At 40.9% G+C, this 27,159-nt stretch overlaps 1 protein-coding gene across 4 annotated transcripts in view; it reads right to left on the reverse strand.

Moving 5' to 3' along the window:
- Window positions 1–6,533: 6,533 nt before the first annotated feature.
- Window positions 6,534–27,159, reverse strand: part of SLC25A25 (solute carrier family 25 member 25) — a 32,907-nt gene continuing 12,281 nt past the window's right edge. Inside the window, exons 1-10 of one of the 4 annotated variants that reach the window (XM_069069525.1) lie at window positions 24,379–25,084; window positions 14,450–14,576; window positions 14,214–14,301; window positions 12,301–12,412; window positions 11,251–11,409; window positions 10,178–10,330; window positions 9,789–9,896; window positions 9,500–9,667; window positions 9,062–9,212; window positions 6,534–8,953 (exon numbers count right to left, since the gene is read on the reverse strand). In XM_069069525.1, coding sequence (XP_068925626.1) covers window positions 8,769–8,953; window positions 9,062–9,212; window positions 9,500–9,667; window positions 9,789–9,896; window positions 10,178–10,330; window positions 11,251–11,409; window positions 12,301–12,412; window positions 14,214–14,301; window positions 14,450–14,576; window positions 24,379–24,597 — 1,470 coding nt within the window. In that variant the 5' untranslated portion in view covers window positions 24,598–25,084 and the 3' untranslated portion in view covers window positions 6,534–8,768. The other 3 variants (XM_069069528.1, XM_069069526.1, XM_069069524.1) reach the window with 3 other exon arrangements.

Here is a 27,159-nt window from a genome sequence, read left to right on the forward strand (position 1 = left end):
CAAAATCTTACAAAAGTGAATGCTGCAAACTAAAAATAAATTAATCGATTAATTTAAAACCTTTTAATTTTAAGCAATCAAAATGATTGATTTTTACCTCTTGTGAACTTCTCCATCTTGTTTGGTCATGAATTCTTCCTCTCTCCATATGGGTGATCCACAGGTAATTTTTTCCACATTCTACTAATTAGTTTATGATGTCCCCCTTTATGTCTATATCATGTAGCATATGCTCAAGGACCTTTTACAAAAATTAACCATGTATTAGGGCACAGAGATATTGAATGAAGCATTTATTTAGTGTTTATTATAAGGAAAGCACTGTGCTAAGTGCTGGGAATACAAAGAGAAAAAAGTAAGACAGTTCCTGCTTTCAGGGAGCTCACGTCCTACTGGGGGAAAACCGCACCTGGAAGGTTTCAGCTGCATGTCAGATGGAAAAGACCCATGGTCCTTAAGATACAGCAGCAAAGCAGATGGTCATGCCTCTTCTCCAATGTCATTTTCACTGAGAAAATCATGGCTGTTTTTGATGTGGAAGTGTTTGACAAGCAAAGGACTTTGGTGTGACAAGAACTTTCTTGTCATGTGGTTGTATTGCAAATAAATGTACAAGGGCAGAACTAGTAACCATATCCTGACCTATACCATCAGTAACAAAGTAAAAATAGTATTCAGTTCAGGGAACACAAAAGACAAAGGTCGAACTGGAGACCTAATGACGAAATCCTAAATAACAATTGCACCAAAGAACAAATCATAAAACCAAAAATTATTTGAAAGACAATGAGGCTCAATGATTTTAGAAAAGAATAGAGAGACCTCCACAAAATAGTGGAGTGAAATGAGCAGAAGCAAGAGAACATTGTATACAGTAACAGCAGTATTGAGAGCAACCAAGTCATTCTGACTATTAGAAATACCCAAACTGACCTGAAGGACTCTATGAAGGAAGCTGCTGCTTGAATCCAGAAAGGAATACTGTTGTGCTGCAGGAAATGATGAGTTGGTTGATTTAGAAAAACATGGAAAGATTTGGACTTACCAAGGAAGATGCTATCCACCTTCAGAGAAACAGATGATAGGAGGAAATAAGCATAGTACGGTCTTATGTGTATCTGTATGAGTGTGTGTATATATATACACATATGTATATACATGTCTGTGTTTATAGATATCTATGTATATGTATATATCTACGTTTAATTGCAGCCTTCTTAGGGGGAGAAATGAAGTAAAAAGTAAACAACAGAAAACAACAAAAAAAGCAAAAAGAAAGCAAAGACAGCAGCTTTGAAAACAATGTATAGCATTTATTACGTAGGTTTTCTTGAAATGGAAATTTATTGTTTTATAATCAGTCTAATGTTACGGTCTGCTGTGAATATGGCAATATTCTTTTTTTCCTTTTCTTACTTTGTATTTAAGTGTAAAAATTTTAAAACTTAGAAAAATAATAAATGAACATAATCACAAAAAAAGACAATAAGAATGATAAAACAATATACCAAAATTTCTGGGATGCAGCTAGAGATGGAAAGGATCTTATTGGCTATCTAGCCCAACCCCATCATTTTATAGATATGGAAACTGAGACCCATAGAGAAAAAAAAAATTACTTTTCCGGAGTCTCACAACTAGGGTTAACATCAGGATTTGAACCCAGGTCTTTGTGACTTTGAGCTCAGCACTCTAGCCATGACAACATATACTGGTCTCCAAATTTCTCCCTGGCTACTGAGGGCACAGACTTTTTCAGCTATGCTTAAAATTGTCAGCCTGAGCACAGTGGTTGATAGTTTTCTGGCCACCATGGCCAACAGGCTACATGGTGTCAGCTGGGTTCTCTCTTTTTCTAGTGCCTAATCTGAATGACTGAGCAGAAGTTTTCCTAAGGGCAAAGGAAGAATTTCCAGGATGTAGGAATCTCTCTGTCTGACTTCTTGGTGGTTATATCACTAATCTATTTCTCCTTCTCAGACTTCTGAAGGGAAAAGGGGTACCATGACTACTATATTTGTATCATCAGCACCTAGCACAGAGCCTTGAATGTAGCAGCACTGAATGTTTGTTGAATTGAATGAGCACAGATGCAGAGGAAGGAAAACACAGGATATATCCAGGAAATGGTGAACAGTAAGTTTTCATTATGTTCATGGGGAACCATGGGAAATAAGGGTGGAAAGGAATGTTAGGACAATGAGTGCCAGACTGAGGAATTTGTGCATTTACATACTGACACAGGGACTAAGGGCTTTTTAGGTCAGGCCTGACATATGGTTTGGAGGGAGGGTGGGGCATGCTCATGATGGTCATGGGGAAATACTTTAGCATGACCATAGAGAGTCTCTTTTTCTCTTCCTTAAGAAAGTGGGAGACTAGAGAACATAGTTCCTCAAAGCTTAAGTAGTAATATAGTAATAATGTCCATCAGTTTTTACACACACACACACACACACACACACACACACAGCCCTTATGTAACCTCTGGCAGTTTGCTCCCTCCCCCGCCCCCTTCCATCAATGTAAAATGAGGATCTTGGTCTTGATGATCTGCACCCACCCCTCCACCCCAGTCTAGCATCTTGTTTCTATGAAATATAACTTGTCTTTCTTTGTTCCTGCTTCTCTGAGACCCACAGGTCAACCTTGGGTCTTCTTCCACCATATTTCCCCACAGGCTGTCTGTCTTGCTTTTCCTTGGTTTTCCCCCTTCCTGCCTTGGCATGTTCAGTCATCCTGATCCTTTACCCCCTGATTTAGGCCAGAGTGGGGAAGTTGGAGCCTTGACTAGGAAAAGTTCCAAAGGGCCCGGCTGTAGGGCCAGCATGGAAAGGAAGAAGGGCAGAGTCCTTAGGTGATGGAAGGCTTCCATAATCACCAGCAATTAGCAGCCCTATCTTCTCCTTTGAATGCCCCTTTGTAGCAGCAAGCACGCCAAGCATCCTCAGGGTTTGCAGCCACCACAGGTTCTTGGATCTGCTTTGTTAAAGGAAAGCAACTCAAAATGGGTTAACAAGCTTACTTTAATCAGTCAGACATATATTGTTTACCTTGTTCAGGGGAAAAAGGTCAGCACCCCAAACTTCAAAATATACAGACAGAATTATCAAGACATTAACAGATCAAGTAGACAGCTTTCCAAACTGTCCAACCATTACATCCATACCCAGTCAACATCTGGGTTTCCACATCTGGGTTTTTCAAAGCTGGGGGACTCTCAACAACGGCTTCCCAGAATTCAGATCAAATCACAGAACACTTCTCAAAGTGAGCCCCAAAACAAAGCTACACATCAGGGCTTATATAGCCTTCTCCTGGCTCAGAGAATGTAACAACCTTTTGGACCCACTGGCCAATCAAAAAGTATCTACTAAAAAACAAGCCTCCCACCCCAGGTTCCAGGTGCACGTTAGCCTAGGGGCAGGGAAGATCTTTAAAATTTACACTCTCATTACACCCTTATAGTTTCTATCCTGAAGCACCAGACAGGAATGAGATAAGGAGATGATTTGGAGGGTATGTGAAATTGTGGGAAGGTTATCAACTGCCACAGTGACCAAGAGACCTAGACTACTACATGTATCATACAGGAGAGGACAATCATGGGAGAAGCCTCAAGGAGAGACTTTGTATCTTTGAGCCTGCCTTGGATGGAGGTCAGGTGGTGATCACAAAGATAGACAGCAGTGGGGAATTTCCCCCAAGTCCTTTTGATGGGGTGCATCCAGGCTGTCAAAAAGCTTAGCCACTGAAACATGTGGAAAAACATTGCCTGAGAAGCAGAATGGATGGCAAACTTGTCAGGTGAGTTAGAGGGGACCTCTCAGAAGTCTTTGATTTCAGAGCTTATCTTGAAGTCTCTGCTGAGCAGAGCTGGAGAGGAGCTGCCATTCACCTATAGAGGCTGTTGCTTTTTCTCCTGTTTATAACTGTGATGCTGGGAGGGTAATTTGTTTATAGCTTTTCTCTGCCAATGATGTCTTGGAGCATCTGCCCACATGGGCAAAAGTGAAGTTGTAAACAGGGGCTCAGACCTCATTAGAAACGGAAGGTCAGACTGCTGGCTGCTTATTAGAACTTTTGACTATATCTTTTGAAATTTCAGCTTTATATAATAAATGTGTTCTACAACATGCAAGCACGTATGCCTTTTGGGTCAAAATGGGGAAGTACATAAGAATCTTTTTTTTTTTTTGCATTTTGGAGGGTGGAATGCAGAGCAAGTGGGGTTAAGTGACTTGCCCAAGGTCACACAGCTAGTAAGCATTGTGTCTCGGGCTGGATTTGAACTCAGGTCCTTGACTCCAGGGCCGTTCAATGCGCTACTTAGCCACCCCAGGACATAAAAATCTTAATGGGAAATGAGGACAAATGAGTCTATTGTAATAAATTTTGAAATGTTACATAATTTTACATTTTAAACCCTGAAATGAAAAGGAAGCCTAGTAGGCCGAAATCCAGGTGAGCCGTGGTATCCAATATAATGCAAGAACTATATCTTTTTCATATTTGTATACCCACTTAATGGTGTTTACCTGTTCTTTCTCCAGTGCCCATACAAGGGGTGGTGGCATCAGAAGAGAACTTCCTATATTGGCTGTATCATCAACACTAACACCTCTGTGTGGGGCAACCTCCTTTACATGTATATACTAACACTAAGGATACTTGTGCTATGTCAAATGCTTTCCTGCAATACCCTCAGGACTTGGGAGCTTTTCTATCTGCCCCACAACTAGCCTTTTTTATATGCTGTCTCCCCCAATTAGAGTGAGCTCCATGCTCCATGAAAGCATGTTTTTATCTGTACTAGCAGATAAAATGTTGGATATGGACTTAGTAAGACCCCGAGTTCAAATCTTGTCTCAGATACTTACTAGCTGTGTGACCTTGGAGAAGCCATTTAACCTTTCTGCCTCAGTTTCCTCATTTGTAAAAATGGGGATAACAGGAGCACCTAGCTCCCAGGGTTGTTGTGAGCATAAAATGAGCTATTTGCAAGGTGCTTGGCCAACCCTCAGGTGCTATACAAAGTCAGCCATCATTGCCATCTCCAGTGTTTAGCACATCATGAAATGCTTAATAAATGCTCATTTATTTTTTCCTTCATTCATATATGAACTTCAGGTTTAGCACCAGCTAACAGACCCATCTTCCCCTCATGGTCCCAGCCATTGTGTAGACTCAAGGGAGAATACCTGCATTCCTGTACCCTTGTAACATCACCCCCACATTCCAGAACTGAGTACAGGGCCTCTTTGAACATATCTCATACTCAAAAAAAGTTTATCTTAAGTTTACAGTAGGATTATCACTAGGGGACAGCTGATGAAACAATCCGTTGCAAGGACAGAGCTTAATCCCATGGAATTTGCATGTTACAGATTGACTGGTCTGTCAAGGAGGCAAGTGCTGCAAAAAAAATGACCAACTGCTTCCCATTTGTCTCCTCCACGTACAATGTGGGGCTGAAGCCCAAGGTTATGTTGCCTAGCCCTGTAACTTGATCTCCAGAGGCTATGGAACAAGCTCTAGGCACAATAGACAGAGCACCATAAAAAATGAGGGTTTGGCTGCCACAAGGCCTGGATCAGATTACTTTCTGAATACTTTTGTAGTTGTTTGTCCCTTCGTTCTCAAACAGGACCATGACATCAGGGAGGTGATGTCATGCCTTGCAAGGGAATTGGACTTAAGTGAGGAAGGGCTGTATTAGGTCACCAGTCTCACTTTCTCCTCCAGAGCCATCTTTGGGTCCAGTGGCCAGATATAGATCAGGACATGGAGATGGCCCTTTTCCAAATACTTAATAAAGGAAGGAAATACCATCTCCAAACCTGAAATCCAAATCTTTGTGAATGGTTACCCAGGAAGATAGAATTAAGGGGATGTAAAGGAAGTATGGTTTTTGTCATACTTAGGAGGGAATACATCTGACTTGGCCATGATGATGCAGAAAAGAGAAGAAGCTGTCTGAAGAATTGAAGGATCCATGGAATCTTAAGGGTGGTAGAGGAAAAAACTAGAACTCAATGCTCACACAAGACATATGCAATTAACCAAAGTTGCAATTTCAGAGGACTATAGCACAGACTGGCCCAGGGTGAGTGTATGAAGGGCCTTAGGTAAAGTATAGGCAACTGTGCCTACAAAGGGGAGCTGATGTGAGGAAAGCCTGGCTTGTCAAGAACTAGTGGTTGGAATATTATTTCTGGAGTGTTACAAATAGGGGTACATACTGCCACTTTAATTTTACACCGAGAATGGAATGACTTTTGTATAGTGCTGGCTTCCTGATTCCCAATCCAGTCCTTCCAGGTCTAGACTGGTCAGGTGAGGTTTATGTGTGTTAATGATGTCCCATACATACATGTGTACAAAAGTCAGTGTAACCAAAGTAAATACCTATTGGTCCTAAGCCCAGATAAGGAGAGAATCCAAAAATACAGGGTAGCAAGATAGAGATGACTGACTTGCTGAATATACAAACCTGTTCAAATTCCCCAAGCCACAAATCAGAACCACCACAGTTTGATCAGCATCGAAATAACTTTATTAGAAGGCTGTTCTAAGTGAAAACTTCCATGTTGTGTTGCTTAATTTTGCTTTTGGACAAATTCCAGTTATAACTAAAAAGACAGTAATTTTGCATTGATCTTTGCATCCTGTGTTTTTCCCATTAGGCCATACCGGTGGAATGAAAGTGCAACTGTCTAGTCAAATGATTTGCAACCACTATTTCAGAAAGGGGGAGGAAGGAAGCAGCAAGACCCAAGGCTCCAAAAAGCAGCTGTTCTCCTGGCTACAGGAAGTCGGGTATGTCAGTCTGAACGGAAAGGGGACAGGCCCATTTTACTCTTGGGGCAGACTAGCTGCAAAACCATTCTCACTTACCCATTCAGTCAACCAAACCTTCCCTTACTAGAAGGCTCCCCCTTCTTCCATATGTACCTGGAGAGTCAGGTCATTATAGCCACTTGATTCAAAAAGAAGTAGTATTTTTGAAGAAATTCTTCCTGATTCTGGGAAATTATTTGGATTTTCATCTTGGAAATCCCTGAGATTTCTCCCTCCCCACTCTCCTTCTCTGCAAATAAATTTTTGTGCCCACTAACCCCAACTGTCTATCATTCACACAACCTGATCCCTTCTTTAATCACATGCGCTGCTCTAGGAGAGCAAGCCTAGACTCTGACCGCCAAAGGAAAGTCTCTCCCCACCATGATCCTATTTCTCTTCCACAATTCTCACGCTCCAGCCTAGAAGGAAGTTTCTCCTGATTGATCTTGTAGACCTAAGGCAGACAGCACAGGCTCCATGGCATGACGGGGCCCCTTTCACGTGCTTATGGTCCTCCCCATAGTTTTCCTGCTGCTGCACAGTGCTAAGAAGGTGCGATCAACTATCAACATAAATAAAGATTAAAAAAAAACCTAAACAGGACAGGCTAATAATTAAACACATCTATAAAAATAGTTAGGACATAACTCTGTTCAAATAAATACAAATAAATATGCTTTAAGCAGTATAATACATTGCTTCAGTGGAATGTGAGGCTGATCCTTTTTGCCCCAATTAGGAGTTGGATAAGAATCTCTTAGATTAGAAATCTGACCCAAAAGAGACCTTGATGTGGTCAGAGAATAATACCTCCACCACTTCCTCTTCCTACTCCATAAAAGAAACAAAGGAAGAATTTACACATCTACTTTTCTTTCTGGTGAACTAAGACTTCTTACTCCAAAACTCCATTAGAATTGAAGGCTTTAAACTCTCATCAGGGAAGAGAATTAAGCCAAGGAGTCTCCTTCCCAATCCCGAGCTACAGACCGACTCCTACTCGGGGAAAGAGGCTCACGCTCTGAGAGGACGCTTGGCCCGGCCCTTGCCTAGGAACCCGCTCAGGGCACCTAGAGGTGCTGAACAGGGAGCAGAAGCCGTTCAGCTCCAAGGACTGAACAATATTACTCATGAGGTCATGCATTATGATGTGAGGCTGTTAAGATAGATAGGGTATTAACCTTACCCACCCTTGCCATGCACACACATGCAGGGCACCAGTTTACTATTCATTTAACTGCACTGTCTCATGGATGAGAGGGGTGTCTGCTTATAGCAAATACCCAAGCTGGCCATTCTCTTGCTTGCAGGAACCAGGGCAGCTTTTACTCTGTACATTGGAAAATGCTATTTGTGAAGTTCAAGGTTAAATCTTTTCTCACCATGGGAGCATACATGATAAACAGGTGTGACCTGGGAACACTGACTGTCCCACCACAGTGTGTTTTAAGAATTAAAACAGCAAATAGAAGTGAGCAAAGACTGAAAAGGGAAAACCCTTAGCAAGTCAGAGGGTTAATTTAGATTCCCTGCAACAAATACCTTGGTTGCTTAGCGCAAGATGGTGGAAGTAAGCCAGTTCCCAAGCCTCTATTTTTCAGCAGGCATGGCAGGGAGCACTTCTCTCCTTACTTGAAAGCCCCAGGTCCTGTTCCCATCCCTAGGCCCCTGAGGGAGGCTTTGTAGGGAACAAGGAGGGTTTTCTCAGGGGTCTACAATGAGATCTGGGACAATAAGACTGACATGCCAACCAAAGGCTAAGACCTCTTTTCCCCTGCCTCTCTATGTCTCATACACATTCTGAGGTTTTCACAGCTTGGCTTAAGTCAGCTTAGTGTTGACACATTCACAGAATGAGATGGCTGTACATCCTGGGACTTCAGCCCAGGATCTTTAAGTCCGACAGTCTGGAGCCGACCTCCCCGTCACCGTGACTGCACCCCTAAGGTGATCTTCAGGTTCTCATATACCACATAACTGATGCTCACAGCCGGAATCACCTTCATGAAGTTGGGGGCCAGGCCTCTGTACAGGCCAAATGCTCCTTCTGTCCGAAGGATCTGCTTGAACAGGCTGCTCATGGTCACTTCCGGGGCTCCCTCAATTGAAGCTTGAATGAGAAGAAGTTATTGAGACATGAGAGACCCTCACAGGCACTTCCCCAAGCCCTCTGGGCCCAGCAGCTCTTCTCTGGGGACCAACTTAGGAGCGTTCTTACCTTGCGCTTGCATCCGAGTCCTCACAAGGGCCAGAGGGTAACTGGCCAGCTGCCCACAAGTGCTGGATATGGTGCCACAAGCCAAGAGGACAAATACCCCAGGGTCTGCGCTGTTGACCGCATATCGTTGTAACCAGGTATTTTTTAGTGTCTAGAAGGAAAAGAATGGTGACTGAGTCAAGAAGCAACTAAACTCCAGGGAAGAGATTACAGGGGAGAAGGATTCAAGACAAAACTTTAGATAGGTTGTTTTGGAATGAGATATGAAGTGTTCTAGATTCTCTTCTGGATTACTTCAGAGGGAAACAGATTTTAGTTCCTTCTACTTGTCCCTCCCCAGAGGGCACCAGAGCAACAGGCATTAAACTTGCCCTAGGGTTTAAAAAAGGTCAGGGCCAAAAATTAGCTTCTCCCCACCATAGCTGTGCAGTCAGTTACCTCATAGACAGCCAGGTCTATTCCTGCATAAGGAATAATTCCAAGCATATTGGGGATATAGCCTTTGTAGAAAGCCGTTATTCCCTCTTTGGCCAGGATCTTCTTGGCACAATCCAACATGCCCGAATACTGCCCTGTTTTCCGCAGTGCCATCCTTGTCTTGAGGACCTAAAAACAGCAAAAGGGCATTGGTATTGGGAGAGTTCCGTCCTTAAACAGCCCCCGCCCCGTTCTAGAGATCAACATCATTGCCCCCATCTCTACACACATAACCAGCAATACTCCTTACTTCCATAGGATAGATGCTACTCTGGGCAATAGCTCCTGCCAGAGAGCCTGCCACCAGCCGCTCATGGATCCTCAGGGTTTCTTGGTCACTACCAACAAGACGCTTGATCTGGAAAAAAGAAATCATATGAAAAATGAACTTAGGGATTAAGAAGATCTACTCCCAACCTAGGTCCTCATCCTACAGATTCCTCATGACCAGTTTGGGTTAAACAGCTAAGTTCTATTCACTCCACTACAGTCACTTTCATTTTACAGACGAGGAAGGAAGGGGCCTGCAAGGATCTACTCCATGTTCTAGGTAGGTATAACATTGGGGAAATTCTCAGGTTGTTAGGTACTCAAAACACTTATGTCACTTGACACTGCTTGAAACAAAGCAATCCTTACCTGCTCATAGGCCATGAATTTAATAGCTGACTCTGGGGCAATTTTTATGACATTAATGCCATTGCCACGCCAGAGAGATTTGGCCCCTCCTTCTCGGATCATCTGTGTGAACCCTCCAACAATACACATGTTGTTGCTACGGGAAGCATGGACCTGGGGAAAGAAAAATTGGTCAATACTAATGGGATAGACCTTTCTCATCAGATGGATGAAGGGTTTTTTTGTTGTTGTTCAACAAAAGATCAAGGAAGGAAAGGCCTAAGACAACAAGGACGTTTTGTGCCTTACTCATTTTTTGATAGCACCTAGGTAAAAAGCACTTTGGACATGGATCTTCAATGTTTGTTGTTACTCAATGAACTTTCCCCCACTTTAATATCCTAACGACCCAACAAGCACTTTTGTTTCAAAATGACAGATAGCTAGTTAATTTTTATTCATTAACAGACTTTCAAAGAAGTGAAACAGAGGGCAAGAGAAAAAAACAGAGAAAATGACGACTTTCTTGTGTCCATAGTGGACTCTAGCACACAAGGTGCTAGAAAACAAACAGGGAATAAGAGACTGGGGAGAGGGAGAAGAAGAGAACAACGGGTGACTGTTAATACGGACGCTAAGCAAAGTTCAACATACTGTCCTCTTGCAACCCAGTTTTGCAATTCTGCCTCTGACATCAATTAGATGATCTCTCTATGGCCCTGTCAACGTGGAGCTAGGGGCTCTGCCAAAACTACTCATCTGTTTCCAAGTGGTATCTGGGTCATATGAAGATCTGCTTCTTTCCCACCACCCTGCATAAGATGGGCTGAAGGAAAAAGACTCTTGACAAACCCATTTGGTCATAATACTCATGGGCTAAGTCCTGTAGCTCCAAGAAGTTCTTAAAAAACTCAGACAAAATTAAATCAACTATGAGCCAAATCTCCCTTAGACCCAGGTGGAATTTTGTGTTTGTCTGAGGCAAGAGTTCCCTTTCCATCTGTTTCACTAGGAAAGGAAACCATGGGATAAAAGCAGCAAGTTAATCAAAGATGCAAATACAGGGATTTCCTAGGCTTTTTTTCTCTTCATACCTGCATGAGCACCTTCAACCGGTCCAGGGGTGCTGTGCAGGTCCTGGATACAGCCCCTGCTCCTCCTCCAGCTACAAGATGTCTCCACCACATCCCTGTCTGCCTTTCTTCCACTGTGAACTCATCAGGGACTGTTAGGTTCTCTCCCACATCAAAGATCTATAAGGACAGTCAACAAAAGACAAAACAGTGATCAATTACAAGCAGGGACTTGAGAACTCTTTGGAGGATGTCACTGCCAAGCCCTCTTGTTCTACTCCTCTATAAGGGACAAATCATTAATTACTCAATAGTCCCAAAGCATTTCTTCCTGGTATTTATGAGGACATGAGGCTAGCTTAGTCATTGAAAGGGTTGAGCTATTATTCTTGTCACTTGATTTGTGAGGTTAGACAACACCTTTTTCTTCTTTCTAAACTTATATCCTTCCATTCAGCTCAAGCATGACTGAAAAAACGTCTCTTAAGTGCTTAAATTTTTTTGGAAATATACTCTAAATAGTCATAGAGGACCACAGGATTGTAGAGCTAAAAACTCATTTAGGGAAAAAAAAAAACCCCAGGGGCTAAGAACAATTACAAATATATCAAGCTATTCTAGCCTGGGACTCCTAGATGGGTTACCTGACATTCCCATAACTCAGAAGAAATATCCAAAAGGTCCAGATCAAAGTGCAGTGATGAGGAAAATTTCTGCAACTTGACATGTAACTAGATCACACTGGCAGAACATTATGCAACCCCTAAGCAAATATCATTGAAGCCCTAGTGCGAGCATATCACTTTCTAGTCTTGGCAGGGTACAGAACAAGGCAAAGCCAGCTCTGAGCTAACTTCTAGAGCTGCAATCCCTGCAAACCAGTCCATCTGCTATTTTACCCTCTTCTCCACTGGAGAGTTCTACTTGAAACTTTCAAAAAAGTCACACTAGAGCAAGCAGAAGGTACCCTGGGAATGGCAATCATTTATCAAGATAACCACATACACTGTGGTTTACTAAAACTAAGCTGAAAAAATCAAGATCAAGACCCAGGAGAGGTATTGACTGTACCGTGGAATGCTTCCAGTACAGAATGATCTCAGGAACATTTTCAACTGGATGCAAAAGATGATAATCTCTCCATTCATTCCAGTCAATTGTCATAGTTCCATTTTTATCCATGCTACAGGACAAAAACAAAAAAAGCAAATATGAAAGAGTTCTTTATGTCAACAAGCTACATTTCTTGTAACCCCACCCCCAGCCCTGGCAAACCCAAATATTGACAGCAGTTACCATAAAGAAAGGTCCCAAAAAGACCGATGGCTCTATGTCCCCAATCTTACAGAAAGAAAAATCAATGTAAATGAAAGAATTTCATACAGAACAGGCAGGGAAGGCAGTCACCAAGGTGACACAAATACTTACTAGGTGACAGGGCCCCAGAAATGGCCCGTTCGTATTCTGACAGACAGACAAGGATAGGATGCAAAGGAGAGAGGAAAAAACAGTACAAATAAGTGCCCATTAGCTGATGTTAGTAAGGCAAGCATACAGTAATAGATAACAGTGCAGAAAGCATGGACAACCTGATAACCCAAAGCAGCAGCTCTGGGCCTGTGACTTGCTATTAGATTCTGGCTTACCAGCAACTAATACAGACTATCCCAAAAGACTCCAGGAAGTTTTAAGCTTTAATAACTATTAAAAGATTAAATAATAGCTATTAACACTTAAAATTCCATGGAGATTTTTGGGGCAGCCTCTACACAGATTCTCAAAGTTGCTGTAGGCCCCAGATTCATGGGAGGTAGTTAGCAACAAAAGAACTATTAAGTCACAGGGCTGACTAAGATTAGTTCAAGGGGCAGCTAGGTGGTGCAGTGAATAGAACACCGGCCCTGGAGTCAGGAAGTCCTGAGTTCAAATTTGGTCTCAAGACACTTAACACAAAAACTAGCCTTGTGACCTTGGGCAAGTCACTTAACCCCAATTGCCCTCCAAAAAGCAAAAAAAAAAAAATTAGTTCCAATTGCTTCCAGGTAAAGCAGCAACTAAATCAAGACAGAAAAGTCATGGCTTATCCTAATAAACCTCTTGAGGAAAGGAAATTTCTACCATTACTAATAAAAAAAAATAACAATCCTAATCATGAATAGAGTTAACATTTCAATTTTTTGGGAAGAAAGTTAAATCTCTTCTGCTGCAATTCCCTCTTACAGTGTCAAAACACTACTTATCACTACATTCACAACAATCTCTCATATGACCAAGAGATTCTCTTTCACAGCTAGTCTTCCTTACTTTATGTGCAGGTCAAACAATTCACTAGTAATAGGCAGAATCACTCTAGGCCAAGAGTGGGGAACCTGGGGCCTTAAGGCCAGGTGTGGTCTTCTAGATCTTTAAGTGTGATCTTCTGATTGAAGTACAGCCTATCAACTAAATCCAAATTTTATAGAATTGTTCTTAAGGATTGCACTTAAGGACCTAGCAGGCCACATGTGGCCTTAGGGCAGCAGGTTCCCCACCACTGCTCTAGGTTATTGAAGATCTCTCCTGACAGTGTGGTACAGTGAAAAGAGTACAGGATATGGAGCCAGAAGACCCACCCTACTATTTATTACCTATGTGACCATGAATGGGCAGGTCATCTAATCTCTCTGGGCCTATTTTCTCATGTGTAAAATGAGAGGGTTGGATTAGGTTTCCAGGAAGGGCCATTCTAGCTCTAATTCTTATGATCCCACAAACAGTAACTCTTGCCTAAAAGAGGTGATTGCTTCTAAGATAGGCTTATTTATTCATTCTTCTCAATCATGAAAAGTCAAAGTACACATGAACAGAGATTGGGTGGGAGTAGGAACGGCATTATAGTCAGAACACACGAGGACAGCTACAGGGAGGGCTAATGTCAGAACGAGTCTTTTGTTCTTTTTGTCACACACGTGTTAACTGAATTCAGAGGCAGGCTGGCTACTTACCTCTTAAGGATTTTTTCAGCCTGCTGTTCAGAGATCTTGACCCCCAGATCACGCAGAGACTGCATGATCTCCTGAGCATCAATGCGCCCTGTAACAATAAAAGCCAGTGAGCTAAGAACAAATGTCAAGAAAATCAAACGGGGTGGGCAGAGAAGCATACCAGGTGGAAACTGTGCCAGCAACCTGGTCAGCAATGGTGTTTATTAACTAGGCAATATAACGAACCTAAGCCTTACCATCATTCTTTTTGTCCAAGCTCTTAAAGACAAGTCTCAGTTTCTTCTCATGGTCTTGAAGATAATGAACAAACTCTTCAAAATCCAGCTGCCCATCCAGGTCCTTATCTCCAGCTTTTACAATTTTCTGGGGGTGTGGGAAAATATGGTTTTATTCCTTAGCTAGACTATACCTCAATACTCCTCCCCACATGCAATACCCATCAGTGCAAAATGCTGTGCCAAGTAGCACTCTTGGGCTACCCTGATACCACCAGGAATTCTGCTTCTTCCTTTTTCAAGGCACTACTTCATTCAGTCTATGGAGTTCTGACAGTTTCTCAAAGCTACTACTTAAGACGAAAAACACAAGCCACCAAGTTCAGACCAATCTCTCCCAAATCCATTGTCTAAATGTAGCCTGTGTTCCTCACAGGCAAAGAGAAAAGAGAACAGATTACAGGAAAGAAACTTAAGACACAGCACCAAGGAAAAGCACAGGGTTCTTTGAAGTGACCTGAAGACCAACTTATCGTCCAGCCAGTATTAGCCAGTTAGCTCCCTGGCAGCTATGTACTTTTATGCTGACCCTACTACAGCTCCTAGGAGGGAAGAAGCTCTTATAAAGACAAGTCCACAGAGCCACAGGAGGTTTAGACTTAGACTTTGAGATTATATGGTTAAGCAAATTTAAATGCCTCAAGGGAAAGGAACTCTGCTTCTCTTTAACTTAACCTTAGAAATATAAACAGCCCAAGAAGAATCTAGTCTGGTTCCCCACTTCTACTTTCCCCTCACCCCCTCCAACACTGAGGAATAAAAAATTTTGCTGGACTGTGGCAATTCTTGCTTGGCAGAGAGACTGCCCAATATTGCTTAGGAGGCCAAGGAGAGCGTTCCTGGGCATGTGTTGAATGGTACTGCCGGTACCTAATCTCAGGCAAGAACAATGTGTATAATATCAGACCTCTCAACTGGGTATTTAAAAGCCTAATGCTCTGTCATGGGAACTGTACTTGGTAATATCTAACTGATGCCTATAACAATCTTAGAAACATTAGAACCTCATATTGCTTTATAGAAAACCTTTCAATAGTCATGTGTTTCAAGTGCACTCCTGCAAGCTTCACTACTTACTTTTTTTGAGAGTGGCTGGGCTTCTTTATCTTTAAGAAAGAATAACCCCTGGTCCTCCCTGCCCTCTTCCAGACAGACACCTGCACTTAATCGTTACAAATGGATCTAGCTCATCTAAATCTATTACAATGAGGTTTGACAGGATGGATGAGAAACAAATAAATGTTTATTTTCATTCATTCATTCAGTAAACAAACATTTGTTTCTTATATATGCTGTAGCTTCCAGATAGTGACAGACAAGTTCCCAATGACATATTACCAAGCATATCAGTTGCCCTGGCTAGATTATAAATTAGAGGAGAAAGAAAGCTAATATGTGCTAAGTAAGGAATTTCAAATGTCTTCAGCTTACTCTGAAGTAATCTGCACTCAGCATTTGCATTCATTTTTAAATGGCTGGTAATGGGAGAACACATCACAAGAGATTCCAATGTGGCAGGGTGATCACAGAGAAATCCGTGGCACCTCCTTAACTGCTGTTCTGGCCCTGGAGACATGCCTCCTGGAGCCAAGCACCACTAAAATTACAGATAGACAGATAGATAGACAGATGGATAGATGTTCCCTTTCCAATAGTTAAACCTAAATACTAACTGGACAATTTGTACCAGCACCAGGTTTTTTCAGTTGAAGTTTGAAGCTAGTCGGCCTATTGGCTGGCTCTTCTCCTAGAACAATCAATTCTTAATTTTCCTCTGGTGGCCAGTCTAAAGCTCAACAAGACTGCACAGACAATTAAAGGTGCAGAAAGGACTCCCTGCTGATGAAGACACTTAATTCCTAGAAACTCTTCCAAAAGAATAAATGCAGATGAGCTGGGGTGGCAAAGAGATGCTATTATAAACTTCAGCTGTTATCTATGTCTATACCCATGGACAGCCATTCACTCAGCCAAGAGTGAGCACTGCATCTAGGGTTACTGTACTAGATTTATAGCAGAGGCCAGATGGAATTTAGATTCTATCAAAGGTAGCCGAAAACCTTCTCCACAGTACTTTTCAACACCTGGACTGAAGCATCCCATGAAGCGCCAGAATAGGCTAGCATCCCATGAAGTGCCAGAACAGGCTATTTCCTTAAGCTGACAATTGTGATTCAGACTACTTCTCATTGCTCATTTCAAAATGCTCTGCTTTTCTGCTTTAAACGATTAGGGGCAGTATCTGCATACTTCCAATTTCTTGTAGTATAGAATTGACAGATTTGAGTTTTTCAAGTCCAGGCTCTACCATTTCTTAGCTATAAGACTTTGGGTAAGTCATTTTACTTCTCTGGGCCTCAATTTCCTCATTTGTAACAAGAGGATACAAATCCAACCTAACTTTGGGCTTTGTTGGGAGGAAAGTACTTCATAAGCCATGAAGCACACTAGGGGAATGGGGGCTCTCTGTTATCACCTCCATCAGTCAAAAAAAGCATTTCATGTTTGGATCTCAGCAAGAAAATCTGGTAGTAAATTCAGGTGGCAGGTGTTTGGTACAAAGGGAATCATCCGAGGTGCTCCTGCAAGCTTCACTACTTACTCATTTTTTTTAGGGAGTGGCTGGGTTTCTTTATCTTTATTTTTTTTTATTTTAATTTTTTTGCTTTTTTGGAGGGCAACTGGGGTTAAGTGACTTGCCCAAAGTCACATGGCTAGTAAGCGTGTTAAGTGTTTGAGGCCAAATTTGAACTCAGGTCCTCCTGACTTCAGGGCTGGTACTCTATTCACTGCACCGCCTAGCCACCCCCTTCTTTATCTTTAGAGAAAGAAAAAAACCCTGGCCCTCTTCTCCCTATTCCAGATGGACACCTGCACTAAATTGTTACAAATGGATCTGGCTCATCTAAATCTATCACAATGAAGTTTGACAGGACAGATGAGTAACAAGCAAATGTTTATTCTTATTCATTCACTCAGTAAACAAACAGTTGCTTCAAGATGCTAAGAGACAAGTTCCCAATGACATATTAGTAGTTCACTTAATTAACTACAAAGCATATCAGTTGCCCTGGCTAGATTATAAATTAGAAGAGAAAGAAAGCTTACACATGCTAAGTAAGGAAAAACATTCTCGACATAAGATTCAACAAAAAGTTAAATCAACTGTAAGCAGGATCACATAAATCATTAAAACTCTATACACTATAACTGATATCATACTTGCCTTCTTAGTGGGTGGGAGGGAAGGAGAGAATTTGGAACTCAAAATTTAAAAAGAAAAATGCTAAAAACAGATAAATAACATTTTTTTAAAAGAAAAATAGCATTTTATAATAAGCCTCAAACTAACCTTTTAAGGTGTTTGGTTCTGTAAATAATTATAAAAGGACCAAGATTTTTTGCAATTGTGGTGCTATTCCCAGACCTCTTCCTATCTTTCTCAATTCAAAGGAAATCACTTGGAACACAATAATTTATTTTCTAGGATTGATTTACATGAAAGCTTGGTTTCCCCGAAATTCCTGCCTGCCTAGTTAAATCACATGGAAGTTAGTCACTCTGATGACAAAGAACAGAAACTGGCTGCTGGCCCAACCCAACTGGAAAAAAAAATCTCATATTTTATATATTCATTTAAGCAAATGTATCCTTTATATTTATATATATCTACCTTTTTCTTCTCACCTCAAAAGTTATTCCCCTGTCCTAACACTTAATTTCCTCCCTTCACTTCCAGAATTGATGATGCATACACACCTGCTTCCATTGTCGGTAGGTGGAAAATTCCTGAGAAGGGATAAAGGCACTGAGTTTGAAGATGGATTTAAGTTCCGCAGGAAGCCCCTTGGATTCAAAGTACTGGAATTCTGTTTGGGCCTCCCCAATCAGTGGCACATAGAGGCACAGGCAGAGCATTTTGATAACGAGCCTGGGTGCTCAGTCACTGAAGGAGGAAATAGCTTAACAATCCTCCGAGAGAAGTTGTGGAATGAAGAATGGAAATGCCGGTGCCGGTCTAGTGAGCCTCACACTTGAACTGTCTCTGCTCAGCTGTCATTGGCTGTTCAAATCCTGCCCTTTTACTTAATTGATAAAGTCCACAGTAAATCTTTTCCAAGCAGCCAATGAAAGCGAACCAGATGACGGGCACAAAGATTGCACAACGTCTAGATTTGCACAGGCATAGTTCTGCGTCACCTAATTCCCCAGCATTAACTCTTTCTCCTCCAAAGCACCGATGTGATCTGGTCTATGTAAGAAAACCTCTTTACCCTAGGTCCCAGTCCTCAAAATGAACAGTCTGTCTCTTACTCTTCATCTATTTCCCTAGCATTAACTCTTCCTCATCCAAAGCACTGCTGTAATATATTCTCTTTTATTTAAGTAAACCTTTTTTTTTTTAACCTAGATCTCAGTCCCCAAGATGAATAAACAGCCTAGGTCGATTTACTCTTTTTTTTTTTTTCAAAACACAATGTTCTTACAAAAAACCACCATCGCATCATGCTTCAAAGGCCAGTGGATCTTTTCCTTCCGATAAATAATTTCCAGTATAATTAATGGAGAAGGCTGGGTGACATTTATCACTAATTAAATGAGTTTAATTTACTGCATAATAGCAGAGTTTAAGGAAAAATTTGAAAAGAAAATTCTATCCTAGAAAACCAATATTATCAACAAATTTTAGTCATGGTGGAATATCTCATGCTTAGAACAGACAGAGAACACTAGAGGGTTGCTAGAGACTTACCCTGCCCCAGTCACCCTAAGCATTCATTCCTGGAGAATTCAGGCTGGCTCCTGGTCCAAAGAAACCCTGCAAAGGACTAAGTTTCAGTCCCTACAGAACTTCAAATTTCTTCCAGGAGTCCCCCTGGAAACCCGGTCTCAGGAAACCCCCAACCTGAGATCACAAACAACTCAACCCTTAAAAAGTTACCTGGGGGTCCCAAGGACTCTAAACACACAAATGGCTTTTGTGATGATGGAATACAGGGGGGTGCCAGTCTGCTGTCTCCCCAGAATCATCTAAGCCGGCTGTGGCCTAAAAATATAAGACAAGAGTTCTAGGCTTCAAGCCTATATTTGTAGCACAGAACATCTTAAATAATTCAGTGTGGGGGGAAAGTTATTTATATAGTTCATCCTTTTTTGGGTGAAGACTGCAGATCTGAATGATTCTGTGTTCTGAGTACTTGAAAGGAAAGGCCCTGGATGAATTGGAGATGATGTCATTAACTGGAAATGCTGCCACTCCTTCTTTAGCCAGATGTTCATACTCTTCATCCCAGTGAGTTACACGTAGTGGGAAGATCAATGAGAAACTATTCACATTTGTAGTGCTTTTTAATATAATCTAATTCTTATAATGGCAAGGACTGAAATCAATAACTATAATTTTAAAGAGTTAAAATTTTAAACGGATTTTTTTAGTTTGCTAAAATAAAAGGTATTTTAAACATCTATATAAAGATGTTTGGGTCACCTCCCAGTGAAATTTTTGCTTCAAATAGTTTTGGTAAATAACAGTCAACTCTGTTCTGATAGAACCACAAAATTTATCTTTAAAAATATCCAAACAAACCTGTTTTGGAATAACTAATCTGTACCTTATGGAAATAAAATCTATATCTCTGCATTATGAAGATTACATATTAAACTTATACCAAATAAGAATTCACTTCCAAAAAAGAATTTATGTCTTTCCAATTACAATATAATGTATTTATTTTTAAAATACATGTATCATAGGTCAAAGACTGTTAAAATGGAACCCAGGTGGCATTCATCTAGTCCCCAAAGTCTCCTTTCTTCAAAAATGAGTTGTCTAAATGTCTCCCTAGGTTCTTTCTAGGTTTAAATCCTAGTATCCTACGAGGACCTGTTTTATAGAAGGGTTCCACTATACAATAGCTTAAATGTTCAGTTTGAATGCCATAGTATTCTTTTGAACAAACCATTGTGTTTGTTTTCACAACTAATACAGCTGAGTTTCACAGCTGATTCTGAACTCCATTTTCATAAACTGGAAAGGAATTTTCACATAAACTAATGTACTAAAAAAAACCAAACCTACAGAATTTTGTAAGTGTAAGGTGCCTTGGAAATCCATTTAGACTAACCCCTTTATTTTACAGATGAGGAAAATGACATCCAGAGAGGAGGAATGACTTACCTAAGGCCACTGGGCCAGTTAGCATCAGATTCAGGGCTATAATACAGTCCAGTATCCCTTCTATTACACCAACTATGTCACAGTGCCAAGGATCAGGCACTGCCAACAAGGGATTTTGGAATTCAGAACAGAATGGGGCCCCTTACTGGTCAACTGCCTGCAAGATAGTTACAGAAACCTTAGTAACAAGCCATGTTCCAGTTTTCTAAACACACCCTTTTAAAAATGTTACTTTGTAAGAGGTCATTTTAGTTGTGTAGTGGGGAAGGGGGGAGGGGTTGATAAAGTATCAAATTTGCTTAAATTAAACTTCAAAACTGTGTAGCAGCTTTTCTATATATATCTGATAGGGACAAAAAGGAAGACAAAAATAGAACTTACATTCCATTATTGACAATTCAGACCCAAATTAAATCTTGCCAAGATTCCGGCTAACCATAACTTCTCCTCAATTATTTTATGTCTGATTCTTTGCTATCCTGCCATATTCTACTTTAATTTACTATGCTGTTATCAGTCTCCTCTGATGCTTATTCCATCAAAAAACAAGCTCCTCCACCAATGATACTAACTAACCCTTGGAACTCAGCTGTCTATTTCCTTTGACCTACAAACCAGTAATTTATCCCACAGGTATCTTCTCACCCCCAAACCAATTAACATCACCAGCAGCTTCTACTTGCTATACTGCCTTTTCACATACCAGTGAAGCACGTGATGGAATATCACATGTAAGAAAAAGGGCAGGTACAGGTGGCTTTCAGAGTACTGCGTTAAGGTCAAATAGCACCCCCCACCCCCATTTGCAATGACTCAGTTTAATTCCGGAAGTACTAATTAGTTAAGGAGCCATACCTTCGGCTCGGTTCAGGCTCCACCTCCCCTTAAGGCTAACCCACATCATTCGCTGCTAGAGCTGCGGTATCATTTGATGACCGAGTTACCATGACTGCACAGTGCTGCTGTTTCCAATGACACCAGCCTACCCTTAGTAATTAGACACACAATGAGTGAACTCTTCAAGCTTCTGAGAAGAGAGCCAGCCCCTCAGGATTAAAACACTCCAAAGCCACAGAACATCTCCGTTTCCAGAAAAACTGCTTTTCCCCCCACTGAGGACTAACTGTAAGGCAAAGATATAGAGAAAAATTGGAACAGTTCCTGGGGCAAATGCTTCCAGAGATGAAAGACATTCAATAGCAAATATAATTAAACATTTTTTGGGGATGGAGAGAGTTGGGGAACAGCAAAAGAAGCAAAACACAGTGATTGTCTCTGGAAGTTTTGAACCCCAAGAAGGAATATGAACTTTTCTACAAAGGTTCATTCAACATTCTAGAGACTTCTTTTCATAGGAAAGATAAAAAGGCAAAGCTCAGGTTACCAGTCTCTTCGTTTATAGGTAAAACAGAATCTGTGTTCATAGAATCATGGGATTTAGCGATAGACGATGCTGGTCCTATCTTCTTAAAATTAAAGTACAAAACCTTTTCCTTTAAGGAAAGATAAATGACAAAAGTATATGTGGCATAAACGATCTGCTGCACTCTTTTGTGTTTTTTTTTAACTAGTTTGTAGGAGCATACATAGTTGTTTTTTCTTTGTCTTAATTATATTGAAATGTAATTCATCAATTGAAAAAAAGAATTATGAGATTTAGAACTAGAATTTACAGCTAGATTTAAAGCCACCTTAGAAATCATCATTTATTGGGGACAGCTAGGTGGCAAGTGAATAGAGCACTGGTCCTGGAGTCAGGAGGACCTAGGTTCAGATCTGGCCTCAGACACTTAGCACAAAAACTAGCTGTGTGACCTTGGGCAAGTCACTTAACCCCAACTGCCCTCCAAAAAGCAAAAATAAAAAGAAACCATCATTTATTCCTATACCTTCAACAAAGAGATGAGGAAACTCAGGCTTGGAGATGAAGGGTTTTTTTTTTTTTTAACATGTTCATGTTACTTGTCCCATACCCAGCACTTAATTACTTACTACTAAGTACAGGAGCTGTGAGAAAATTCAGGTTGGCTGATTGACCCCAGAAAGCAGAGGAACAAAATACTGCCCAGACTTAAACTACTTCCAGATTTAGTCATAATATAAACAGGCAACAAGGGAAAAATTGAGGCAAGAGGTTCCATGGTTCTATTTGCATCCAATACTAGATTTCTCTGCTTTCAGCAGGGCTCTAACTCCAATGTGCTACTTTCCTACTTCCTTTAAATTATCTTTTGGGATATGGTGGTTAAAAATCCAAGTTAAATACAGCCCTGCCACTCCAGAACACAAATTCACTACTCACTAGTTCAGCAAATCCCACAGCTGCCCCCCCCCATCCCAGAAGAGAGGGGACTCATGCTCTTTTCTGACTTCCAGTTTCAGAGACTACAAGGACTTCTTTGCAGAAGTACAACTGTTCTGTGCAGAAAGTTCTACCATGGGAATAGGAAATAGAAGTTAATCAGTAAATTCAAAAGTCAGCCAGCCAGACATCTGAGGCTACCATGAAGATAAAAGTACTACACAAAAAACAATACAACTGCTATGTTCCTAATCTCCTCCAGTAATCAAAGGGCATATATTTGTTTGAATATGATCAAAACTATCACAATAAACTCCATCAAATGTTCCTAGTTAACTAACCCAGGATTTAAACAGAAAGGTAGAATTTTGCCTCAGAACCAACAGGACTGTATGCAAAATTGTTGCATCAAAAGTCCCAGATATTGCAGGGAGCAGAGGCTATGACTTCACTTCTAACAGAGCAAAATCCTCTTTCCTTCTCAGCCTGACTTACTTAGTACTGGGTCAAAGAAGCATTTTACTTGTTTCTCAAAACCAAAGTTCAGCAAAGAGATAAATGGTCACGGATTTTACTACCTTAAGTAGGAGCCTGAATCACATGACAATTTTAACACCTAGTCTCACAAAACACCTAATAGTCTTAAACGTACAGATGACTAAGCTGCTTTTAAGTACAGATGTGCCGCACTCTATAAAGATCACCAGCTCTCAGCACAGACTTGGCATCTTACTGTCTTGACTGTTTTCTACCGAGAATCTCAATATCCAGAACCCTTCCATCCCTTTAATCCCTTTATTCTTCTCCTAGATTTTAAAGGTGAGGGCAGTTTTTGCAGGCCCAAGACAAGGGGAATCTGACTTTTATCATACACAAAATAAGAACTGATCTCCTCAGCTCCAGTTCAGACTGAATATTCAAAGTACCATCTATTTCCATTTTGGCTCAGGCTACCCCATACCCCACCTCATTCAGAAGGGCTAGGACATTCTGATACTTTTACAGGACTTTAAAATGGCTTTAGGGATGAACTGGCATATGCCGAGGTAAAGCTTCCACTGAAAGCAACTTCTTTACCTCTTCATGTTCATCTTGGAAGATTCAAGTTTTTACAAGAGCTATAAAATTCCTACTGAACCCAGACTTCTCAATGACTTCCACCTCAGCTCGGTTCTCCTTCTGTGCTTAAAACCTCACACAACACTCTCACTCTCTCTCTCTCTCTCTCTCTCTCTCTCTCTCTCTCTCTCTCTCTCTTCTCTCTCTTTCTCTCTCTCTCTCTCTCTCTCACACACACACACACACACACACACACACAGCCTCAAACCTCCCTAGATGGTTTCTCTCAGGGAAATGACCCCTAGTTCCTCCTAAGTCTTATTCAGGAAAGTCTCTTAGAATTGCCATTACCTTAGGAAACTGCTCTGCAGGTCCAACCACTAGTAAAATGGTTGGTCTCTTTTCCGTGGAATCAGCCCCTCTGTCCTGTTTCCCCAACAGGTTTGACACCTGGTCTCCCTGGGCAGAATCTTGTTTGCCTTTGGCTTCATTATCTTTCCTCTCTGTGGAGCCTTGGCACACAGCCCTAGGGAAAAAACTAGACAGAAAATGCCAGAGCATCTGCAGCATCACTGCTCCCTCCAATCTCCCAGTCAAGAAAAACTCCGCAGTTGGTGACTGTTCACTTTCAAGGAGGGATGTGGCCACAATACCAAATGTTACAGGCTATACAGCAGCTTGAAAAGACTTGACCTGGGAGTTTCAAGGCTGAAGAAACTATGCTTTCAGCGACTGCTTCCTCCCTTTTCAAATCTGCTGTTAACTGCTGTCGTGCCTGGCCTGAGAAGTAGCTTACAGTAAGATGCTTCACCAGGCTGTAGGGGAAAAAGCCCACCAGAAACCAAAAAAGCTGAAAATGAAAACCTACCCTTGCAGGTGAAAGATGATAAAGTACTTAGCTTTATTTAAAAAAAAAAAAAGGCAAAGAAAAGAACCCTCCGTGTGATAGAAGCCACTTAGTGCTCCCAATTAACCAGCTGTCCCCAGATCAACTAATGATCAGACAAGCTTAAGACCTGAGCATTCAGCCTGCATTCTCACTGCAGCAGCGCCTGGCCAATCCCCGCCGCCGACACTAACATGTTCATTATTCAAACCAGCAATAGTCCTCCAATCACAAGAGTGCACAGCCCGATGATTTCCTGCATGCAGTCCAACAATTCTGCAGGGAAGTGGTGCCTGCAACCTCCAGATGAGGGTCTGTTCTCAGAGAATCGACAAGGAGAATGACTAGCGGAGACTCAGCTCCCTACAACTGGACTCGGGATCTATCATAGTATTCATTGTGGAATCTTTTTGGTAATATTTACCAGACAGCTAGAGATCCAGCCCACACAGTTTTTTCTAAATACTGGAAGCATAATCATTCCTCTAAAAGCGATTCATGTTTAGCCATCTGCTTCTTAATACACAGGCATATAAATGCAACTTCTTTTGAAGCACAAATCTCTTAATGTCAAAGTGACCATTTTATCCTAGCTTTCATGTACATTTCCTAGATGTTTAATACAAGGATGGGAAAGCAAGCCAAATGCCCTAATGTCTATCTCTCATCAAGCGGAAAGTGGTGTTATCATAGTCAGTACAGTCACTTGGATACGTGGAATATATTCATCTAATTCTTAGAAGAAATTGTCAGGAAGTAGGTCGTTCCAATATAATAGTAGAAAAAAATCTAGTGTCTAAAAATTCAAGATGTGATAAAGTCTGGCGAAACTTTGACAGGCTGCTAGTGTTTGAATTGTCTCTATGATCAGGATATGAAACTCAATTTTGTTAAATTATAGGATGCTCCATTCTGTACACTTTAGACCCATCTAGAATATTTTTACTTCAAAACATTTTGTCTTCTATCTTTGCCTCGCGGTTTTATTAATATATTTTTGTGTCATAGTACCTATATTACACTATTGCCAGAAATATCAAATTTAGTGGCAAGGAGACCAAATGTTTTCTTTTGATCACTTATCAATTAAAAATATCTCAACCAGAACCAAGGCATATACAGCTCTATAATATTGCTTTACTACAATAACTTGTAAAATTTTAACGTACTTTTAACATACTTTAACATACATATTGTCACATATACAGTAAACACTAAATTAATACTTCTTTGTTGGTAGTGAATACTATAAAGTCAAGAAACAGACTAGCTGAAATAGTCACCAAGCATTTATTATTAATTAATAACCATTTCCATTTTCATAGCACATAAACATAGTTTACATTTATACAATTAAGTCTTTTCTTCTAACGACCCTGTAAAAGTGGTAGGAAATTGAGGCTTAAAAATTGACTTATTCAAGATCACACAGCTAATGTCAGATATGGATTTCAAGGCATATGGCTAAACTGAAAAATAAATACAGGGGATGCAGAGCAGGTAAATATGATTCAATTCCTAATCTATTCACAAAATTTTTTTTTAAAAAGCACGTATCAATCCTGATGTGAATATGAAAAATAAATTACGTGATTTTCTTCAAAGACCTTATATTGTTAGCAAGGTTTGCAATACCTGAGAAAGTAAGAGGGAAGAGTCTTCTGAGCCCAACGGCCTTATCCTTGAGACACTACATCTTCTGTGTGGCCCTGACAAAGTCTCTTCTTATCTGTGAAATAAGGCTACTACTATTTACAACAAGAACCTGATAGGATTGCTCTGAGTAAAGTATTTTCTAAGTTGCAAAGTACCATATAAATGGGAACCATAAATATCTATAGGAAATTGAAGGGCCATTTATAAAGTGTTGAACTTGTTCAAATAAGTAATCTGCTGGATTACTGAGGACATACCATAAAGCTGAGGTAAACAGTGTAAATATTAACTTCATAGATACATATTAGCAGGTTCACCTCATTGCATATGCATTCACAGAAGTGAAGCAAGATTTTCTATTCCAATCTCTAGGCCTGTGGACAACTGCAAACATCCAAGAGTTACATATGCAAAGTTTCAAGGAGCAAAGCAACTCCCACCCAAGTGATTCAGCCCATCTCCAGTAATCCTGATCTCTATCTTGTCAAAAGACCCAGGAGGAAAGAATGAGGCAGAAGACACTGCACAGCTCAGCCTCACTTCAATCCAATTCACTTGCAAGTCAAGACATCACCCTCCTGAGATCATTG

This window comes from Petaurus breviceps, unplaced genomic scaffold (assembly GCF_028583685.1).
Source record: "Petaurus breviceps papuanus isolate PSGF00001 unplaced genomic scaffold, PetGlider_PUasm1.0 90779, whole genome shotgun sequence".
Taxonomy (NCBI): domain Eukaryota; kingdom Metazoa; phylum Chordata; class Mammalia; order Diprotodontia; family Petauridae; genus Petaurus; species Petaurus breviceps.